At 36.3% G+C, this 19,608-nt stretch overlaps 1 protein-coding gene across 1 annotated transcript in view; it reads right to left on the reverse strand.

Moving 5' to 3' along the window:
• Positions 1 to 876: 876 nt before the first annotated feature.
• The window catches only part of LMTK2 (lemur tyrosine kinase 2), a 108,018-nt gene continuing 89,286 nt past the window's right edge, over positions 877 to 19,608 (reverse strand). The window contains exons 11-14 of the mRNA XM_027874810.1: positions 15,408 to 18,414; positions 6,810 to 6,942; positions 6,323 to 6,562; positions 877 to 5,170 (exon numbers count right to left, since the gene is read on the reverse strand). Coding sequence (XP_027730611.1) covers positions 5,142 to 5,170; positions 6,323 to 6,562; positions 6,810 to 6,942; positions 15,408 to 18,414 — 3,409 coding nt within the window. The 3' untranslated portion in view covers positions 877 to 5,141. The remainder of the gene's footprint in view (positions 5,171 to 6,322; positions 6,563 to 6,809; positions 6,943 to 15,407; positions 18,415 to 19,608) is intronic.

Here is a 19,608-nt window from a genome sequence, read left to right on the forward strand (position 1 = left end):
TGCAAGTTAAGAAGGGTACAAGATGTCATCAAGGAATTGTCAATCAAAGAATAGGAGATGGGCTGGTCATATTGCAAGAATGAAGGATGATGGATGGATGGCCAAGGTGCTCCTCTAGTATCCCTCTAATATCAGGAGAAAGCAAAAGAGGCCTCTGGCAGGTTGGATGGATCCTCTGAGGACAAGAGTTGTACAAGATGGGCAGACATGAATAAATCGTGTTTATTGCTGGAGGCAATTCCCAAACTGATGAGAGAAAGATCTAGTTTAGTATCTGAATTAGTAGTTAACTAATGTTAACACAAACAGTGTACCTAGTGGGTTACATAAATATTTCTGGAGTCATAGTGTAAGAGTTGTAGGGCCTAAACAAAAGTGACAAAAGATAAGGAGAGTACTGACCATCTTGGAAAGCATTATTGTTACCCAGAGACACAGAAGCCTTCTGATGAGCTCCCGAAAAACAGGACTTTTTTTTCCTTTTTTTTTGGTGAGGCAATTGGAGTTAAGTGACTTGCCCAGAGTCACATAGCTAGTTAAGTATTATGTGTCTGAAGCTGGATTTGAACTCGGGTCCTCCTGACTCCAGGGCTGGTGCTCTATCCACTTCACCACCTAGCTGCTCCCCAAAATAGGACAGATTCTTAATTCAACTGTGACAATTCAGTCCAATGCTATCCTAAGGGGTGGGGGGCGCTGAACATTCAGGACCACTCTAAACTCTATGAATTGACATGTTCTTTTTTTCTCCTACAGTGAAGATATAGTAAATGACCACAGAAACAGAGATTATAAATATATAACTATATTTTTTATTTTGAATATTAAATAGTTTTTAAATTACAAGCAATTTATTGAATCACACTATGCATGATCAATATACAGTAGAAATCTTACAATTTAAAAATGTACACAATTTAAAGACAATTTGACCTGAAATTTCATTAACTATGATATTGCCATAAACCTCATATACCTGTATTAAATTACAATATGAAAACCCTCATACCTATGATTTTATTACGTAATTCCTCATTTACAAACATAATTCAACATTATATATACATCAGTACCATTATCAAGTTACACCTAGGCCTGTGCAAATCTGAACTTATTAAACAAAACCAAATTATTTTAAGTCATTCAAACACATCTTTAACAGGCTGCTGGTATCACAAATACTGTCAACACATCTTTAAGGTCCTTTTTATTACAGAACTTTTGTTTTTCAAATCAAAGACTTGAACTAATACCATTAATATCTCAGAATATTGTTTTTGTGACTTAAAGCTGAAGTTATTTTGTACACCCCATTCTTATTTTAAGGCTGTTTCTCATAAGGCTAATATATGTTGATGCTACCCATCATATCCAAACAATTGGATTTATAACACTTGATTCACTTCTGATGTTTTAAATGAAGTGCTTAGTACATAGTTCAAAACTAGAAGTTATTCCCTTTAGCCAAGCCCCTCAATACACACTCAAAAAGATTCATTAAATCCTATAAATTTACTCTTTAAAATAGTAATAAAAGGAGGTGGCTTGAAAGGATTTTTAGTGCAGCAGAGATATACAATAACCTTGCCTCGATAAGCCCATGTCTACAAAAGTGGTTACCCATCCATCTATACATGTACAAGCCAGATTACCGAATGTTTTATTTCAAATTAAACACATCTGTGGTTTATCTACCCTGAAGTCCTAATTTATAAACACTAAATCAGGTTATCTGAGATTCTGAAAGTTCTTTTTACGCATTTCTATTTTAGGTTGATTATGGGGTCATCTGAGAAAATTCGGTAACTGCTTTAGAGAGACAACAAAGGGAATTTTAAAAGGGCAGATAATATGAGGTTTACTTGAATCAAGCTATTCAGCAATAAACCACTGAAAAAAATAAGATGCAACCTAAAATTGGATATTTTTTGAACTATCAAAAGGAAGTTTAGCAATGAATATCTGTTGTGGATCAAGTATTATAAACCAATTCTATCTAATCTGAAAGATCCCAATGATGTACTTTCAATTGCATAATCTGTTTTAGAACAAGTAACATTAAAAAAAATCCTACTGCTTGTAACAAAAAAATCCCTAAATTTGAACAATGAACTACATGCCAATATTTCCAAACACAGAGCTGACAACTATAAATCTATTTTATTGAACCATCTACTGTGTATTGCTTGAAATTTCAAAATACTATGCTAACACACATTTAGTAAATAAATTCTACCTTCCATATCCTAATATAGTAAGATTTTTCCATAAAATCCAATCTAAATTGATCATATAAAGATGCATGTTTGGCAACTAGTTACATGTCATTTAGACTCAATGAAGTAACTCTTTATTGAGGCTCAGGTTAGTACTAATTTTTAAAAAAGTCTGTTAAGTGGAAGCTCTGGGCTAATCTCTTTATACATAGTGAAAAAGAAATTGCCTAAATGTTTGAAGAAAATCTTGATGGGCTGACCATATGGGTTCCTTGGGGGGCAGAGGCAATTTTTTTTGTTTGATCTTTGAATCTTTAGCATCTACCACAATGTATTAGTAGGTGCTTAATTAACATCTGTTGATGTCTGATGTCAGCAGTATAAGCTGAATCTCCATAGTTACAGCTTCGTAAAATAAGAGCAGCCATCTCATTTTTTACTCAATTTAGGTCAGTGATTAGCTATAAAACATATCATTCACTACTAATACTCAAGGAGTGTCCATAGCAAGAAATTCAGAGCTGAGGTTTAATTTTGGCATAATCATACTCTAATGCCCTGTCATTTAAAAAGAAAACACACACACACACACACACACACACACACACACACACATGAATACAGTTTCTGAAACAGGATTTCATGCTCTTTGGGGACTCCTGCAAGTGTTTAGTGTATACAACAAATAGTGGTTTTAAAAAGGGTCACAGTCTCTACTTTGAATTTTTTTCCCCTGTGGAAATTTAATGCTACTACAAGAAATTAGTCAATGTGTACATGTAGTACATAAATTTTACTACATAAACTTGCAAATTTTTACTCAACTGAGATCATAAGTTATAAGGTGTTGTGGCCAACTGGTCTAAACTATTTTTTAACATTTAGTCATACACTGTGACCAACAAAGTTTTCAAAGCTATTAGAGTAGTGGAGACTGTAAAAACATACTTACTAAAGACAGTAAGGCTTTTATACTTGGGTCTTAGGAGTACTCGCTGACATAAAGAACAATGTTCTATGGCATCAACTAACCCACTGACTGGCAAACTTTCCCTTACGATAAATGGCTTCACCATGAACTTGATTCTTCACTCAGCACAATATCACTGCATCTTTTTGGCAACTGTAAACATTGTATTTGGGGAAGCTAGACACTAGGCTTACCTGCGGCCATTATCAATTTTCAAAAATAAAACATTGTCTGTTTTAGAGTAAATCCCTTTCCCCCTTCTCTGAACAATCACAAAGCTGCGTCTCGAGCATTCCAGTCTCTTAAAAATCAAGTGCTTTTAAACTAATAAAAAAGCAGCACCGTGATTTAGTCCAGGAGGAAATACCCAGTCCCATGAGCACTGGGGCCAGCTTATGGTCATGCCCATCTAGTGGCATTTTTCCCCAAATCCCTGCTTTAAAAAAAAAAAAAAAAAAGAAAGAAGAAAATGACTTCTGTGTGCTCAGGCCAATAACAGCAATGTCTGAAGGGTCTCTAAGATTGAGCTAACACAATTGTAAAGGTAACTGCCACCTTAAACTGCACCACATTACTCATTTCATGGACTGACTGCCAGACCATCCAGGAGAACTATTTGGAGTCACCCAGGTTCATCATGGGAGGCTGCTGATTTATTCAACTGCTCACATCAACCAATGATGGAGTCTGGGTAAGCAGCAATTAACTTGTACTTATTTTAAGGCAGACAGACTTCAGGGGTTGCATTTCCCATTTTCAGTTTTGGTATCACTGCCTTTTTAAAGCAAAGGTGAATGAAACTGTCACCATAAGTCTGATCTTTTAAATTAATTTTTGAGAAAACTTCATGACATTACTATGAAATATCTGACTTAATAATCTCATATTTGGTTAATACAAGCTAAGAAATTTTATTTGGGCCAAATTTTACAGTAGCTTTATTTTTTACTCTAGGGAGCTCAGGAGTGAAATCGTTTCCACATCCCTTTAAAAACAAAAAGTAAGAATCACTGGTTGAAAGACCCTTCAGCTATTTGGAAAGAAGCCTGATATTTTTAAGTCACTCTAAGAGAAAAAACGTAAATGCATTTGATTCAGTTGGCAACCCAGATCAGTGTTTTCAGACTCCTCAAAAATATTTCCTATAAAAACATGAACACTGTAACATTCAGAATCATTTATCATTTTGAAAAATGGTACTGGGTTTAAGATTCCAGCAAATTCTACAACAGCGTAACACTCATTTAAATTTTACAAGTACCATGCATAGAAAACAAAATATAAAAACAGGAGAAATCAAACTAGTTAACAGCCCTAGCTTGACCTGCTTTATTTTCCTTGAATAATTTACGATTCTGATTCTGTACAATGTTGGGGACTCTGGGAACATATATCCATAGTGCAATTACAGAAAGCAAGGTAATATGTATTTAGTGATCTTTCCCCCCCAAGAATAAATATGGCTCACTACTGACCAACTATCATTCATACGGTTTCAGTGACACAGCCACCTGTTGTACAGACACAATTATGTATAATTCTATGACAGGTGTAGGTTCAAATAGAATAAACTACATGGAAAAATATAAAAAGAATATGATACAATCCCATACATAACCAGAAGGTTGTGTAATTGCTTTACAAGTTTATTACAAATTACAATTGTCTGAAGAATTAATACTTCAAGTTTTTTTAAAACAGCTGTAGATTCATCTCTTCCAAATGAAAAGCAAATTGCACTGATTAAAAACACGCATTACAAATACACATCAAAAGTCCTTATTTAACATTTCTTTTCTGTGTTTCTTGATTCTTCTCTTCTTACTCCAGAAGAAGCCTACAGTGGCTTTCTGAACACAATTGTGTTTGTCAGTATTTATACCGTGCAGGCCATCAGTGTGGGCATGCTGTCCTGTATGAGCAGTTTCTCATTTTAAAAAAAGTATTCTACCCACTTAATCTTTTTCTCCATCTTCACTGCTTCCTATGTGGTAAAAAGACAATAAGATGACATAAAGATAAACAATTTTTGTAGGGTAAAAATTTTCTAGTTCAAATTCAACACAAATGCATTACGTAGAAAAGTAAGCAATTGACGACTTAGCACTTGACTCATTTTTCTGCTTTAAAGCAACACCTGCTGTACTCTCATACAGAAGAAACACATCTGTTTAACTCACACATCTAGTTCAATGTCACAGGTTGAAGCATGCAAAAAAATTGGGTAGGTTCTCTAAACATCTGCCTATTTGTAGGACTACTTGGGTAATTGGTATTATCTAATCAGTATAAGTAAAATATAGCGCAAGTACAAATAAAAGCTTCTTATATTACTTTGAAATTATTTGATTTGCAAACCTCAACGCCAGAGCACCTATTAACATTTATCTTTAAATCTAGCTATGAAAGGTGGTATTTATTCTAAGATATTATTTAATATGTATCCCTGACCCTTCACTTCTACCCCTATCTACCGCACATTGATATTAGTTTAAAAAAAAAAAACCAAACCCAAACAACCTCACAAAACACTTTACAGCAAAAGTGAATTCTAAAAGGAGGTGCCTCAAAGACACTGTAGCAAAGTGTGGTCTGTTACCAAAAACATGAATTAGAGATGCCCCACGTTTAAGGAGCTTAAACCAATCCTTTGTATTCTTCTTTCTGTATTCAAAGAGCAGGGAGAGAAGAAAAGGTTTTTAAGGGCAAGAGAATATCATGCCCCATCTGGCAATGATTCAGAGCTATTTTTAAAATTCAAACCAAAGATCAGAAAGATACCGGGGAGGAACAGGTCATTGCTCTCTCAGGGAGCTCTGTTCATTCTGGTGAAAGGGAACCTAAAAATCCCCACCAGACATTTGGCATATCTGGTTTTACTGAATACACTCAGCTTGTGGAATGGAACAGACAGGATAAAAAGAAGTTAGCTTGTGGAATAAGATCTAAGGCTTGTGATTATCTTATTAAGAATTTTCTGTAAGAAACAAGATACTTTGAAATAAACCTGTATTCATATAGTAACTTCTACCATATTAGTTGGCTTGCCTTCTTTAACAAAGAATTAACATCTTCCCAAATCTCCCACACTCGTGGACCCAATTGCACAGGTACCCACTGTCACGTGGGCACTCACCTCCTTGTTCAATATCTGAATCTGTAAGATGTGTAAGAGAAAAACTTGCAATGTTGGCAGGAGAGATAGAAAACCTGGAATAAGGCGATGCATGTGACCAACTTTGTTCAATACTTCTAGATGGCGGAGGAGGAGAAAAGTACTTTGATGTTTGAAGAGAGGGCTTGGAACCAAGGTTTTCTGCTGTTTTTGCCATAAAAGACTCTTGAGAGAAGTCATCATCCCATTCAAAACCTCCACCTAAAAAAAAAAATTCTGGTTTTGAAACTGCTTCTTGATTATTCATAAGAAAAGAATCCAAATACATAGTACTCTGCATATTACACACAATAAAATTTGCTGACCAATAATTAACAAAAAAAAATGTGTACTGAAATGAAAATTCTCTTAGCAGAGATAAATTGTCAGGCAACATTAAGTATTTGTGAGAAAACAAATGAACTGATAAACATCACATTTTAAAGCTTATCTCAGATTTTCAAAATACCTTCTTCATCAGTTGAACTTTCTGAGTTTGTAAACCTGTTCAAGTAATTGGGACCTAATGATGGTGCTGCACTATTAGAGTTCTGATTATTTGCTTCTGCTCCTTGGTGTCCCAGCTCTTTGGTTGGTGTTTCCTAAGGAAATAAAAATTCTAATTATATACTACATGGAAAAAAGGGGGAAAAAAAATCACATCAGTCATCAGTTTTAGTCAACAACTTGGTCTACAACATTTTTTGTGTGTTCTCTTCCCTGCCTTGTCTTTGTTTTGCCTGTCCACATCTACCTGGAATATGTATGTTCTTTCTCCAACTAAACTGTAAGGTTCTTGAGGTCAGAAATTGTATTTTACATTGCTTTGAATCCCCACAGCATCTAACAGAATGCTTTGGATGTGCAGGTGCTCAACAAAGACATATTGATAAAATAATTACATTATTTACTTATCAGAATTTTGTTTGAGTGTTCCATGAAAAAAGTTAAGATAAGCCTGCAATTCACACACAGAGTATAATGGAGAAATTTTAATTTTTGTGGGTTATCTAATGAGTCCTTCCAACCAAGGATTTAAGTTTTCTTTCTACTCTTTAATAGAAAAAGGAATTTCATTTTTTACCAGGATTCTTTAGTTAACTAAAAACAAAAGTGAAAGTAAAACTAAAAGGGGGGGTTAATAGAAGGTCAAATAAATAATAGCAAATAAACTAATCAGGCAAAAGAAAATGAAACTCTTGGCCACACAAACCAGGAAAAAAAAATAAAAACAGAATCAAAAGAAGAGCTAAAGAATATTCGATTTGTGTCTTAATTTCTAAACTCTCTAATTGATTTCTTCTATCCTAACACTTTATTATGCCACTGTATGACATCATCTGATTTTTCTGTATTTTTAAAATCCATTAACATAACCTTCACTTCCCAATCTCAAGTGAATTGCTTTGTACAATCCTCACTTACCATGATGGCATCTTTTTTTTTTTTAAACATTGAAAAGTTACATATAGGTTTCCAAGCTTAAAACTAATAAATGTAACATCAAATCTGAATCACAGAAACAATATTTCAAAGTTGGAAGGGACCAACTCACATTCAAAAGAAATCCTGACTACACCATAACAGGTAGTCATTGTCTAACCTCTGCCAGAAGACCTTTGAGAAAAGGAAACTTAACTACCTCTCAAGGCAGCCACAGCCACTTCTGGCCTTCTCTAATTGTTAGGGAAGTTTTTCCTGACATCAAACCTAAATTTGCGTCTCTTCAACATCTACCCATTTCCTGGCTCTGCTCTCTACACATTCTGGCCCTTTCTGCACATGACGGCCTCTTACATGTTGGAAGGCAGCTATCAACACCCCCCAACCCCCCCAACTACTCCTCAAACGACATGGACTCCAGGCCTTTTGCATTGTCCTTATATCATATCTGTATTCACGATCAAAGTAGGCAGAAATAAGAAAAAATTTAAAAGGCAGCAACCATATTTTTAAAACACGTATGGCATGGAAAGAGCACTGTGAGAGAGATTTGAATTCAGGCACCAACATTTGCTAGTTGTATCATCTTGAACAGAATTAAGCTCTTTGAGAGAGGATTCTGGGAATATGGTGGAGAAGGTCAGAAAATTCCAAGCACTCTGAATTTTTCCCACAAACAAGACAAAATAATGCCTCAGGGCAAACATAGAGCAGTAACAAGAGTTGGGGCAGAACATTGGTCCTCCTGGGACAATCAGGAGAAGATCCAAAGAAAAATCCCAGAACTAAGATTTGGTCCTTGTGAAGAGTAAACACCTGTAAGCTAGTTCTGCTGAAACAGCAACCTGGGGCTAACTGGGTTAGAAGGTAGCCTTGGCCCCAGTCACAGTATTTTCACCTCCTGGACAATGTGGGGAAATGGGTGTTTGAGCAGGGAAAGATTATTGAGGGAACCTCTGTTGATAAGGGATGCCAGGCTCAGATATGCAGCCAAGACAGGGTGCCTGAGGGGAGAAGGAACCAGCCCACGCCGGTGAACGCAAAAGGGTTTGAAGTGATTACAATAACAAGCTTCTCCAAATTAAAAAAAAAAAAATGAGCAGGCTAAGGAGAAAGAACCCAACCACAGAAAGTTACTGTGGGAATACAGAAGACTGGGGTTCCTCTTCAAAGGACACTGAAGCAATACAAGTCTCTCCTACTGTTTGATAAACCCAAAGACCCCAGCTTTGGGATAAGAACTATCTGACAAAAACTGCTGGGAAAATTGGAAAATAATATGGTAGAAACTGGGCACAGATCAGTATCTTATACCATATACCAAAATAAAGTCAAAATACTATAAGCAAATTGGAAGAGCAAGGAATAGTTTACCTGTCAGATTTATGGAGAACCGAAGAATTTATGACCAAACAAGAGATACAGAACATTATGAAATGCAAAATGGATAATTTTGACTACATTAAATTGAAAAGTTTTTGCATAAAGCCAAAGCAACCAAGATTAGGAGGGAAGCAGGAAACTGGGAAAGAATTTTTACAACCAATGTCTCTGATAAGGGCCTCATGTCCAGAATATATAGAGAACTAAGTCAAATTTATAAGAATGCAAGTCATTTCTGAATTGATAAATAGACAAAGATATGAATAGTTTTCAGATGAAGAAAGTAAAGCTATCTATAATCATATGAAAAAATGCTCTAAATCACTATTGATTAGAGAATTGCAAATCAAAACTACTCTTAGGAACCACATCACACCTAATACAAAAGGAAAATTATAAACGCTGGAGAAAATGTGGGAAAACTGGATACTAATACATTGTTGGTGGAGTTGTGAACTGATCCAACCATTCTGGAGAGCAATTTGGAACTATGCCCAAAAGGCTATAAAACTGTGCATACCCTTTGAGTCAGCAACAGCACTTCTAGGGCTACATCCCAAAGAGATCATAAAAATGAGAAAAAGACCCACATGTACAAAAATATTTCTAGTAGCTCTTTTTGTGGCGGCCAAGAATTGGAAATTGAGGGGATACCCATCAACAGGGGAATGGCTGAACAAGTAGTGGTATATAATGTAACGGAATACTGTTGTGCTATAAGAAATGATGAGCAGGTAGACTTCAGAAAAACCTAGAAGGACTTATATGAACTGATTGCTGAGTGAAGTGAGCAGACCCAGGAGAACATTGCACATAGTAACAGCCACACTGTGTGATGACTGACTTTGATAGACTTAGCTCTTCTCAGCAACACAAAGATCTAAGACAACTCCAAAAGACTCATGGTGGAAAATGCTATCCAGATCCAAAGAAAGAACTATGGAGTCTGAATGCAGATCAAAGCATACTATTTTCTCTTTTTTTCTTTCTCAAGGTTTTTCCCTTTGGTTCTGATTCTTCTTTCACAACATGACTAATGTGAAAATACGTTACTAAGAATGTACATATAGAGGCTATATCAGATTGCATGCCACCTTGGGGAGGGATGAGGGAGGGAGGCGGAGAAAATTTAAAACTCAAAAGCTTATGTAAGTGAATGTCCAAAACTAAAAATAAATTAATTAAAAATTTTTTTTTAAAAAAGTCTCTTCTACCCCAAAGAGTAATGTCAAATGGTCACCTGCCCCAAAAGAATTCATAGAAGAACTTAAAAAACTAAAAATCAAATGAGATTGAGGAAAAATAAAAAAAAAGAACAATTCAAGAAAAACAAAAAGATTACGAAAATAAAGCCAACCAACTAGAAGAGGAGATTTAGAATCTTAAGGAAGAAAATGGCTCCTTGAAAATTAGAAATGGGCAAGGGGAAGCCAGCAATGTTATAAGAGACCAAGAAATAACAAAACAAGATATAAAGAATGAAAAAATAGAAGAGAAAGTGAAACATCTCATAAGAAAAACAAGTGATCGGGAGAACAGATCAAGAAAACACAAGAATAATCAGACTACCTGAATGCTACAATCCAAAAGTGAAATCTTGATACAGTAATACAAGAAGTAATTAAAGAAAACTATTCTGAAGTATTAGAACAAGAGGGGAAAGTAGAAATAGAAAAAATCCACCAATTACCACCTGAAAGAGATGCTACGGGGAAAATCTACAGGAATATCATAGCCAGATTCTGAAACCCCAACTCAAGGAGAAAATATTACAAGCAACAAGGAAAAAAAAACCCCAAAACAATTCAAATATGGTGGAGCCACAATCAGAATCACACAAGACCTAGCAGTGGCTACTTAAAAAAACTGGAGGTGTTGGAACACTATATATCAAAGAGCAAAAGACCTGAGGTTGTGGCCAAAACTAGCACATCCAGTAAAGTTAAGCATAATCCTGAATGGACGAAAAAAAAAAAAAAAAAAAAGAAAGAGAGAGAGACACACACACACATTTAATGAACTGCCAGACTTTCAGGATTTTGGTGTAAAAAGACCTGAAATCAAAAGAAAATTTGACATATGAGATCCAAGAGAAATATAAGGTAAACATAAAAAAGTAATTACAAGGAACTCAATAAGGACAGACTGTTTACTTTTTATACAAGGAAATGTAAAATTGGGTAGTTCAAAAGAAAGATTGGGGTAGAGCTAAGTATGATGTGAAACTAAAAAGGAAACTGTCTAGGAAAAGATAAAGAGAGTAATTATCTTATACAAATGAGGTGCTAGAAGAACTGACATAGAGAAATTAGATGGGGTAGAGGGCTGGTAGTTCTGGAACCCTACTCTCACTGTGAATGGGTTAAAGAGGGAACAATACATATATATCTGGAAGAGCATAAAAATCTTCTAAATTCAGAAAAAAGTAAAAGGCTAAAGGGATAGGGAGTGGGGAGAGGATAAGGGAGGGATTTCAGGGTAGGGGGAGAAGATAAGGGAAGGATCTTTGGTGGAGGAGTAGGCTAAGTAATAGGAGGGCAAAGTAGCAGGTAGAAAGAAGTAAAGTAGAAGAATTAGAGGGGATAAGAAACAGGAGATACACACAAACATAAAATAAAGATCAGGAGTTGAATTTAGTAGGGGAAAAAAAAAAGCAGGGGTAATAAACATGATCTCAGAAAATTAAAGCTAAAATAGATTTAATCAAAAGAGAAAAAAAAGGGAAACTACACTATATGTCAGCTATATTAATCAAAATTGTTTTAGACTATTTAAAATAACCAAACAGTATAAGGTTGGAATATTGCTGTGGTATAGGAAATGAGATGATGGGCTTAGAAAAACATGGAAAGACTTGGACCTATGAAGGAAGATGTTATCCACCTTCAGAGAAACAGAAGACAAACAAGTATAGTATGGTCTTACACAGATGCATATGAATGTATATATCTATATATGAATAGGATTAGAGATACTAAGCATATGTACGAGTATGTAAGGGTATGTATGTACATACATGCACAAATATACATATATGTATGCATATGTATGCATGTAGGTATGTATGTTTATGTGTGTGTATACATATATGTATGTATGTATACATACCTAATTGTAACGTTCTTGGGGGGGAGGAAGAGGGAAAGAAGAACAGTAGGGAACAAAAGAAAACTTACAAGGAAGCAAAGAAAAGATGGGCAGCTTGGAATACAATGTGTAGTATTTATTATATAGGCTTTCTTGAAATAGAAATTTATTGCTGTATATTTTGAATCCTCTCTTACATTCTGCTGTGTACATGGCAAAGCTTCTTTTTCTTTTCTTACTTTGTATTTAAATTTTAAAAGGTTTTTTAATAAAAACAAAAATTAAACTCTTCGAGTCTGTTTCTTCAAATGTAAAATAGGAACAATTCTAGGAATACCTATACCTCAAGGGGTTGTTGTGGAGAAAGCACATTATAAACCTACATAAATGTGAGCTGCTTTGGTTTTAAACTATATGCAACACTACAGGGAAAAGAGAACTGCTGAGATTAAAAGGCACCACAGGTTGAGAGCAGGCAGATCCTAATGGAAAGCTTGAAGGAAGCTTTAGAAAATGGGCTTCTGTGCAACAAAGCGGGGACAGGCAGAGGAAAAGTAGAAAGAGCAAGGAATCCTTTTGTTGCCCTAGCACAAGGAATCTTGATCCCTGTGGGCCCCACACTGACTTAGAAAACCACAAATTAACATGACCCACGTTATACTGTATTTTTATTTTGCTAAACATTTCCCAATTGCATTTTAATCTGGTTCTGGGTTTTTCTCAGTCTCCAGTCTGACACCTGTGCTACAGTGGACACTGAGGAAGCCTGTCCCTAAGCAGGAAGACACTGTGTAGAAGAGGAAAGAAAATGTGATTCTTTTATAAATGGCCAAAAGAAGCCAAACAATTTCATAGAGACTGAATTTCAAGGAGGATAATGCCTCAGCATATTCTGTAGATGTAGTTCTGGCAAGAACTACAACCCATCTGGCAAGTCTGATTTATAAATAGGTAAATCAAAAGTCACAGAGATGACCTCAACTCAAGACTATTCAGAAATAGAAGCACTATATCTCAATGTCAAGCTATTTGTGAAATTAAGCACAGTAATTAAAATTGCCTTCTAAAGAATGTAATTTTCCTTACTCAGGAACCTTCAATGGCTTATAATTGTTTTCAGGATGAAATAAAACTCCTCCCCTTGGCATGTAAAGCCCTACACAATTTGGCTCCAGCCTATGTTTCTAGGCTTACTGACTGCATCTTACTCCTCTCCCTTCAGCTATTATGTTGATGCTGTTAGGCATGTCCAACTCTCTGTGACCCCATTTGGGGTTTTCTTGGCAAAGATACTGGAGTGGTTTGCCGTTTCCTTCTCCAGCTCATTTTACAGATGAGGAAACTGAGGCAAACAGGGTTAAGTGAGTTGCGCAGAGTCACACAGTTAGTGTCTAAGACCAGATTTGAACTCAAGAAGATGAGTCTTCTTGACTCTAGGCCTGGCACTCTATCCCCGGGGCCACCTAGCTGTTCTTTACACATTCCAGACAAACTGGTCTACTTGCTGTTCCCTGAACTGATATCTTCTCTCCAGTTTCTGTGCCTATGCATAGGCTGCCTGCCATCTGTGCTTAGAATGTATTCACTGCTTACCTCCATCTACTGGCATTCTTGACTTCCTTCAAAGCTCAGCTCATGCTCATGAGTTATCTCTAATGAGAACTATTTTCTAATTCCCCCTAGTCTTCATACTGTATCAGCATGGCCCATTACTCTCTGGCGTATTTCACCTCTGAGCCAGCAGCTGCCTCATGTTGGCAATACCATTACACCTCATGGCTTCTTCCCCCAATTAGAGAACTCTTCCCCTGAGACCTCCTTTTGAGGAAGTATCCAACACAGCCATACTCACTTCAAACCTGGCTCATCCTGACCCTCTGGATTGCTTCTTTGCCCCTCCCTTTCTTGTTATCTTCCTCAATTAGGATGTCTTTCTTTTTACTTGCATTTGGCACACAGCAAGCTTTTAATAAATGCTTTATGCTCTTTCCTTCCTCAAAAGTAACATACATATTTATCTTTCTCCATGTTGTATCCACCCAGTACAAGGTAAATTCCTTTAAGCTAGGGATCTTTTGTTTGTTTGTTTTGTCTTTGTATCCCCAGGGTCTAACACGTGCTTTTGCACATAGGAGGCCTTAATTAATGCTTATTGAATTGAACTGGCCCCCTTAAACAGGGTATAACACTGAAATATTGATATCAAGAGGTAGAAATATCACAAAGCTTAAGACAGATAGTGATGAGTGGAAAGAATGCTGGACTCAGAGTCAGAATGATTTGAATTCAGATCCTGATTCTGCCACTTAGTATTTGTGTGGTCTTGGGAAGTCACAATCTCCCTGGACCTCAAATTTCTCATTTATAAAAAAAGAGAGTGAGACTTGATGACTTCTCCAGTCTCTTCCATCTAAATCTATGATCAATAATCTTCTTCCTTTTGGAAGCCATTCTCACGGCCACTACCACAATAGTTACTACAGTGCTAATTATTAATCCCTTTCCCCAACAGCTAGGCCCAAATCCCTACCCTTACCTTACTTTTTTCCAAAGGGCATGTTATTAGGAATTAGAAAAAATTAGCTGCTGTAACCTTATTATTTTTGTTAGTTGTCTGAGTTTAATTTACATAATATGCTCTTAATAGAAATCACCTAACCACAGAGTACAATGATCTTGGCTAATGTAACTCAACTGATTCAGAAGACAGAGATCCAGAAAAACGTTATCCAGAGAATATTTTACTTTAGCTTACCTTATGCTTATTATCTATGGTACTCTCTGGGAGTCACAAACATGTAAAGGTTTAAATCATCTGTGCATTAGTTCTGCTGAGTAAGGATTAAATATTATTTGCAATTTTTAATATATGAAACAGAGGCACTTTGGTGGTGAGGCCATTTGGTGAAATGAGAAAAAGAACCTGGATCTGTGGTCCCTCAATTTAATCTGATTTCATGCCTACATTATGATGCTACAAAGTGATGAGACTAATTGCCCAACGGTAATAAAATGATGATGCTAAAGTTATAAGAGCTTCAAAATGGCAAGAATTTTCTAAGTAGATTCATTTTTATATTTTGAACCCCTGACATGACTAATTTTTAAACATTAAAAAAAATTCTCCAGTAAGAATTTAGAAGATTATGGATACCTGATCAAACAGATAGACTGTGACATCATCAAAGAATGTTACTGCCTTCTTATCCTTTCTCCAATTATCAGGTAGCTTGTCACTTCCAACAGACATAGGTGGTTTCAGTAAACTCCGTAAGTGTTTCCCATCATCATTATTACTCAGTATCACTGGCACTGGATGTACTGTTTCATCTTCTGATTCAGAACTGAGACTGTGAAGATGAAAAGCCCTCAGGTCATCATCAGAATCATCACTATTTTCATCCTCTTCATCTGCATCTATTCCATCCTCTGATATATCAATCATTCCTGAAACACCGAGTTTCCCCAGGTATTTTCCTTCAATATCTGGCTCCTTCAACTTGGGCCCCTCAGAATAGCTGGATAAGGACTTATCTCCCATCAAGTCTGTTGAAAAGGTGGCCCCTGCCATTGCTGAAGGGTTTCCAGAACAAAAGGTAGCGTTTGTGTAGGCAAGTAATTCATCAGTATTGGTGCCAGTAGAAGTGCGATTGCAGCAATGATCATCTAGAACGTCAAATTCTTCGCTATAGTTACACTCTGAACTTGCGATAAGAGTCAAAGAATTTTCAGCTTCCAATTCAGCCACATCAATCTGTCTGGGAATGGCAGTCTGTTCCAGCTCTAATGTGTCTTGTAATTCTGGTTCACTGGTGTTTTGCAAACCAGATAAAGAGCTTTGGTTAACTCTCTCTTCACAACAATTATGCTTGGAGTCACAACTCTGTTCAGCGTTGGATACACCCCTTTGAGGCTGATCTTTTGTAAACAAGGCCAGTGCCTTGTTTCCTGCGACATCCTCGTTTTTCTTATCAGTCTCAGAATCATTATCAGAAAAATAGGCAGAGTCTCGATAGGAGTTTTGAGTACTGCATGCTAATGTCTTTGAAGTCAAGTCAAAATCTTTGTTGCTGTCTGCTTCATCTGAAATTATGATAACTGGATTGGGAGGCAAAGCAGTAAGAGTGCCATCATCAATTAATGTGGCACCTGTATTTGCAGCATCATCAACAGCAGGATGGGAAGTCCATTCTGGGGATTCCAGATTCTCTGTTTCATAACCACTGTCAGCAGGTTTATCAGGTGGCACAAGTTTCTGAGGACTCTGAGTACCTAAAGCATCTAAAACCCCATGGACGTCTAATGAATCCAAAGAATCTGGTGTTTCTACAGATTGCTCAGATGTCTGCATGGGTGTTGAGAGGCTGTCTTCCAAGAGACTGTCTTGGCTTGCAGAATCAGAAGAAAGGGCAGATATCAAGCCTACTTCTTTTGGTGCTTCTTTATAAGTAAGCTGATTTGAAATCCCTAGAGTTTCATTTTCTTTCTCTAGCAAACTTCTAGCATTATGGTCTCCTAAAGGGGACTTGTTTTCCAAGTCCTGGTTCATTTCTTCTGGAAGACATATCTCCATATTTATATTACAGGCAGTTTCTTCATCAAAATGAAGAGGTTCACTTTTGGCGGTATTTGTGGATTTTTCACTTTTGGGGGAAATGTCATGTGATCCACTTTCAATGTTCTCTGATACCATATCACTGGATAGCACTTCAACCAAGGCAGTCTTAATGCTTGGACTTATCTCTTGCTTGGGGCTATCATCACAGGCAACAACATTTAAACACGTGGGTTTGGTTTCTTCTTGAAACAGAACAGAATCTGGATGTATACCACAAGCCTTTTCTTCTGTTTTGGGCAAGTTAAATGTTTTTTGCAATTCTGGAGAAGACTGCAAAGAGACATTCAAATTTTCTCCTAAAGGCATTATGCACTCTTCTTTACTTTCAGGTTTTGCATTATCCTGTAACAAAGACAAGGTTGATTTATTGGCAATGAAGTTAAGCTCAATGTCTAAAGAATTTCTATGCGAAGATTCTAACATATTCCCTGTAAAACCTGCCTTTTCTAATTCTGTTTGGAGATCACTTGCATGTTCTTTCATAGATTTATCTTTTATTAAGTTTTTCTCTTGAAGAAACAAGAAGTTTTCTGACAGTTCTTGAATATCCAGTGGGTCAAAATCATTCTGATGGACAAGATTTTCAGATAAACAAACGGCATCATGATCAAAAATATTATCGCCTGTCTCTTTTTCAAGATGGCCAGTTACTAGTGTCTCTTTGGGCACATCTAAGCTTGGGCTGAGAGTAGCTGGTTTAAATTCAGCATGAATCCCATTTAGTTCTGATAAATCAAATATTTTTTGATGACTGTGCAAATCCTCTGATTTATCAAGCTCATTAAATATATTACTGAAAGGGCTTTCAGGGACACTGGCAACATGTGAATCTTCAGGTATACCAATATCTTTAGGATCTCCAGTGTAGTGAAAAAAATCTCCATCGGTATTTGATTCCCCATCATCAAGATCCCTGAGTACCATGAATTGGGAACTCTGATCAGTTACAGTGTCAGGATTATCCACTTCTGTAGTGAGAATTGTTGATTGGTTATCAAGATCCAAGCTGCCACCACTTTTTTCTTCTAACTGGATGTAATAATCACTCCCAACAGAAAGGTTGTGGGCATCAAAAACGGGGACTACCCCCGGTGCCCTGAGTGACCCATCTTGGCCACTTTCATCTTGCTTTCCTTGTCCAGGCTCTGAGAGTGAACTCTCAAAAACATCGACTGGAAAAAAGACGCTTGTATATGACATGGCCTCATCAGGATTGACCTGACTGTGCTCATCAAAATGATCGTGTTTGGCTGCCTCCCAGACATACTCAAAACTAAGTCCCTGACTTGTTTCAGTTACTGTGAGGACTTCTTCCATTTCACGACCAAGTCTATCCCTGGTAAAATGGTCAAGTATTGGGAATGCAGCATTACTTGAACTCTCTCTGTTATTGGTATTTGGTTTAAGAGCATTCCACTGCTGCTCAAAGTCAATTTCAGAGTCCCTTTGGCTTTGCATACGAAGGTAAGTTAGTAGTCTATGTACTTCTTCTGCTGTTGGTCTCTTGTCTGGTGGTAGCCAGCAGAACTGCAAAACTTCATACCTGAAAAATAAAAGGCAATTATTGTATTTATAGATAAAATAATAAAATAACAAAGCTAAATCTTTGCAAATTCCCATCTCAATAGAAGACCTTCACACCCCCCTGGACAATTTTTATTCTTTAATTCTTGAGATTCAATTCAATCAAGATATTGAGGGGAAAGAACAGGCATAAAAATCCAGCCTGAGTTTTTGGCAGAATGACATTTCTTTAAGTCTGCTTTCAATTCTTTTGCCTGATCATTAGTTTTTTATGGGAACTACCCAATCCCAAATCCATTTAGTTAAATTAAATTTAGATTTAATTGTAGTTTTCTACTCCAAAAAATTGACATTCTATTTGGGAAACATTCTTTTATGTTTTAAGTAGATTCATTTCGATTTAAGCGAATCTAGCACAGACAAGTGTCCTTTACTTGTTCTCTTTCCAGTAAAGAATTGACAATGATATAATTCTTGCCATGTATTATTCTTTCTGCATAAAGCATACAACGTAACTTGGGAGAAGAAAAAAGAGGAGAAAAATGGGGGAGAACACAAAGTCCAAAGTAAAAGGTTTACCTGACCAAAGTCAGTATCTTAAGTTATAACTCAAGATTATATGGTAAACTTTAGGCAAGGAAAACTGTGGGGCTCAAGTCTATAGTGTTACAAAGCACAGGATAAAATAATCTCATGAAAAAGAAGCAATTCTTTTGTACAAACCCCTTACAATGTAACTGATGCAAATGAGTTTTCATCTCTATTTTTTTATATGCAAAAAATCTGTTTTAGGAAACCTAAGCTTGAATCTTAACTCCAAGGCCCCTTAGGTAGCTCAGCAAGTCAATTAAGAGCTCTTTGAGCTTCATTTTCTAATCTGTAAAGTGGGAATAATTCTTTCAATCAATCAACATTTACTTAACAAGGTTACATGGAAAATAATTTCTAAACCCATAAAATACTACATAGATAACTATTATAATTTTAACAGTACTCTTAATTGCTTTTTATTTTTGTCCAAAAAAGACAAAAGGTAATGAAAACCAGATGATTTCCTTTGTTTTTATTTCTAATTATTCCAGATTCAAGTCCCCTACTACATCAACAACTCAATATTGCCTAAAAATTCAACACAATTTACTACCTCAAGAAAAAACATATTGTGCTTTAAAGAAGAAAAAAGGTCAGTTAAAAACAGTAAGTAGAATGTTAG

This window comes from Vombatus ursinus, unplaced genomic scaffold, assembly GCF_900497805.2.
Source record: "Vombatus ursinus unplaced genomic scaffold, bare-nosed wombat genome assembly UNPS02014807.1, whole genome shotgun sequence".
Taxonomy (NCBI): Eukaryota; Metazoa; Chordata; class Mammalia; order Diprotodontia; family Vombatidae; genus Vombatus; species Vombatus ursinus.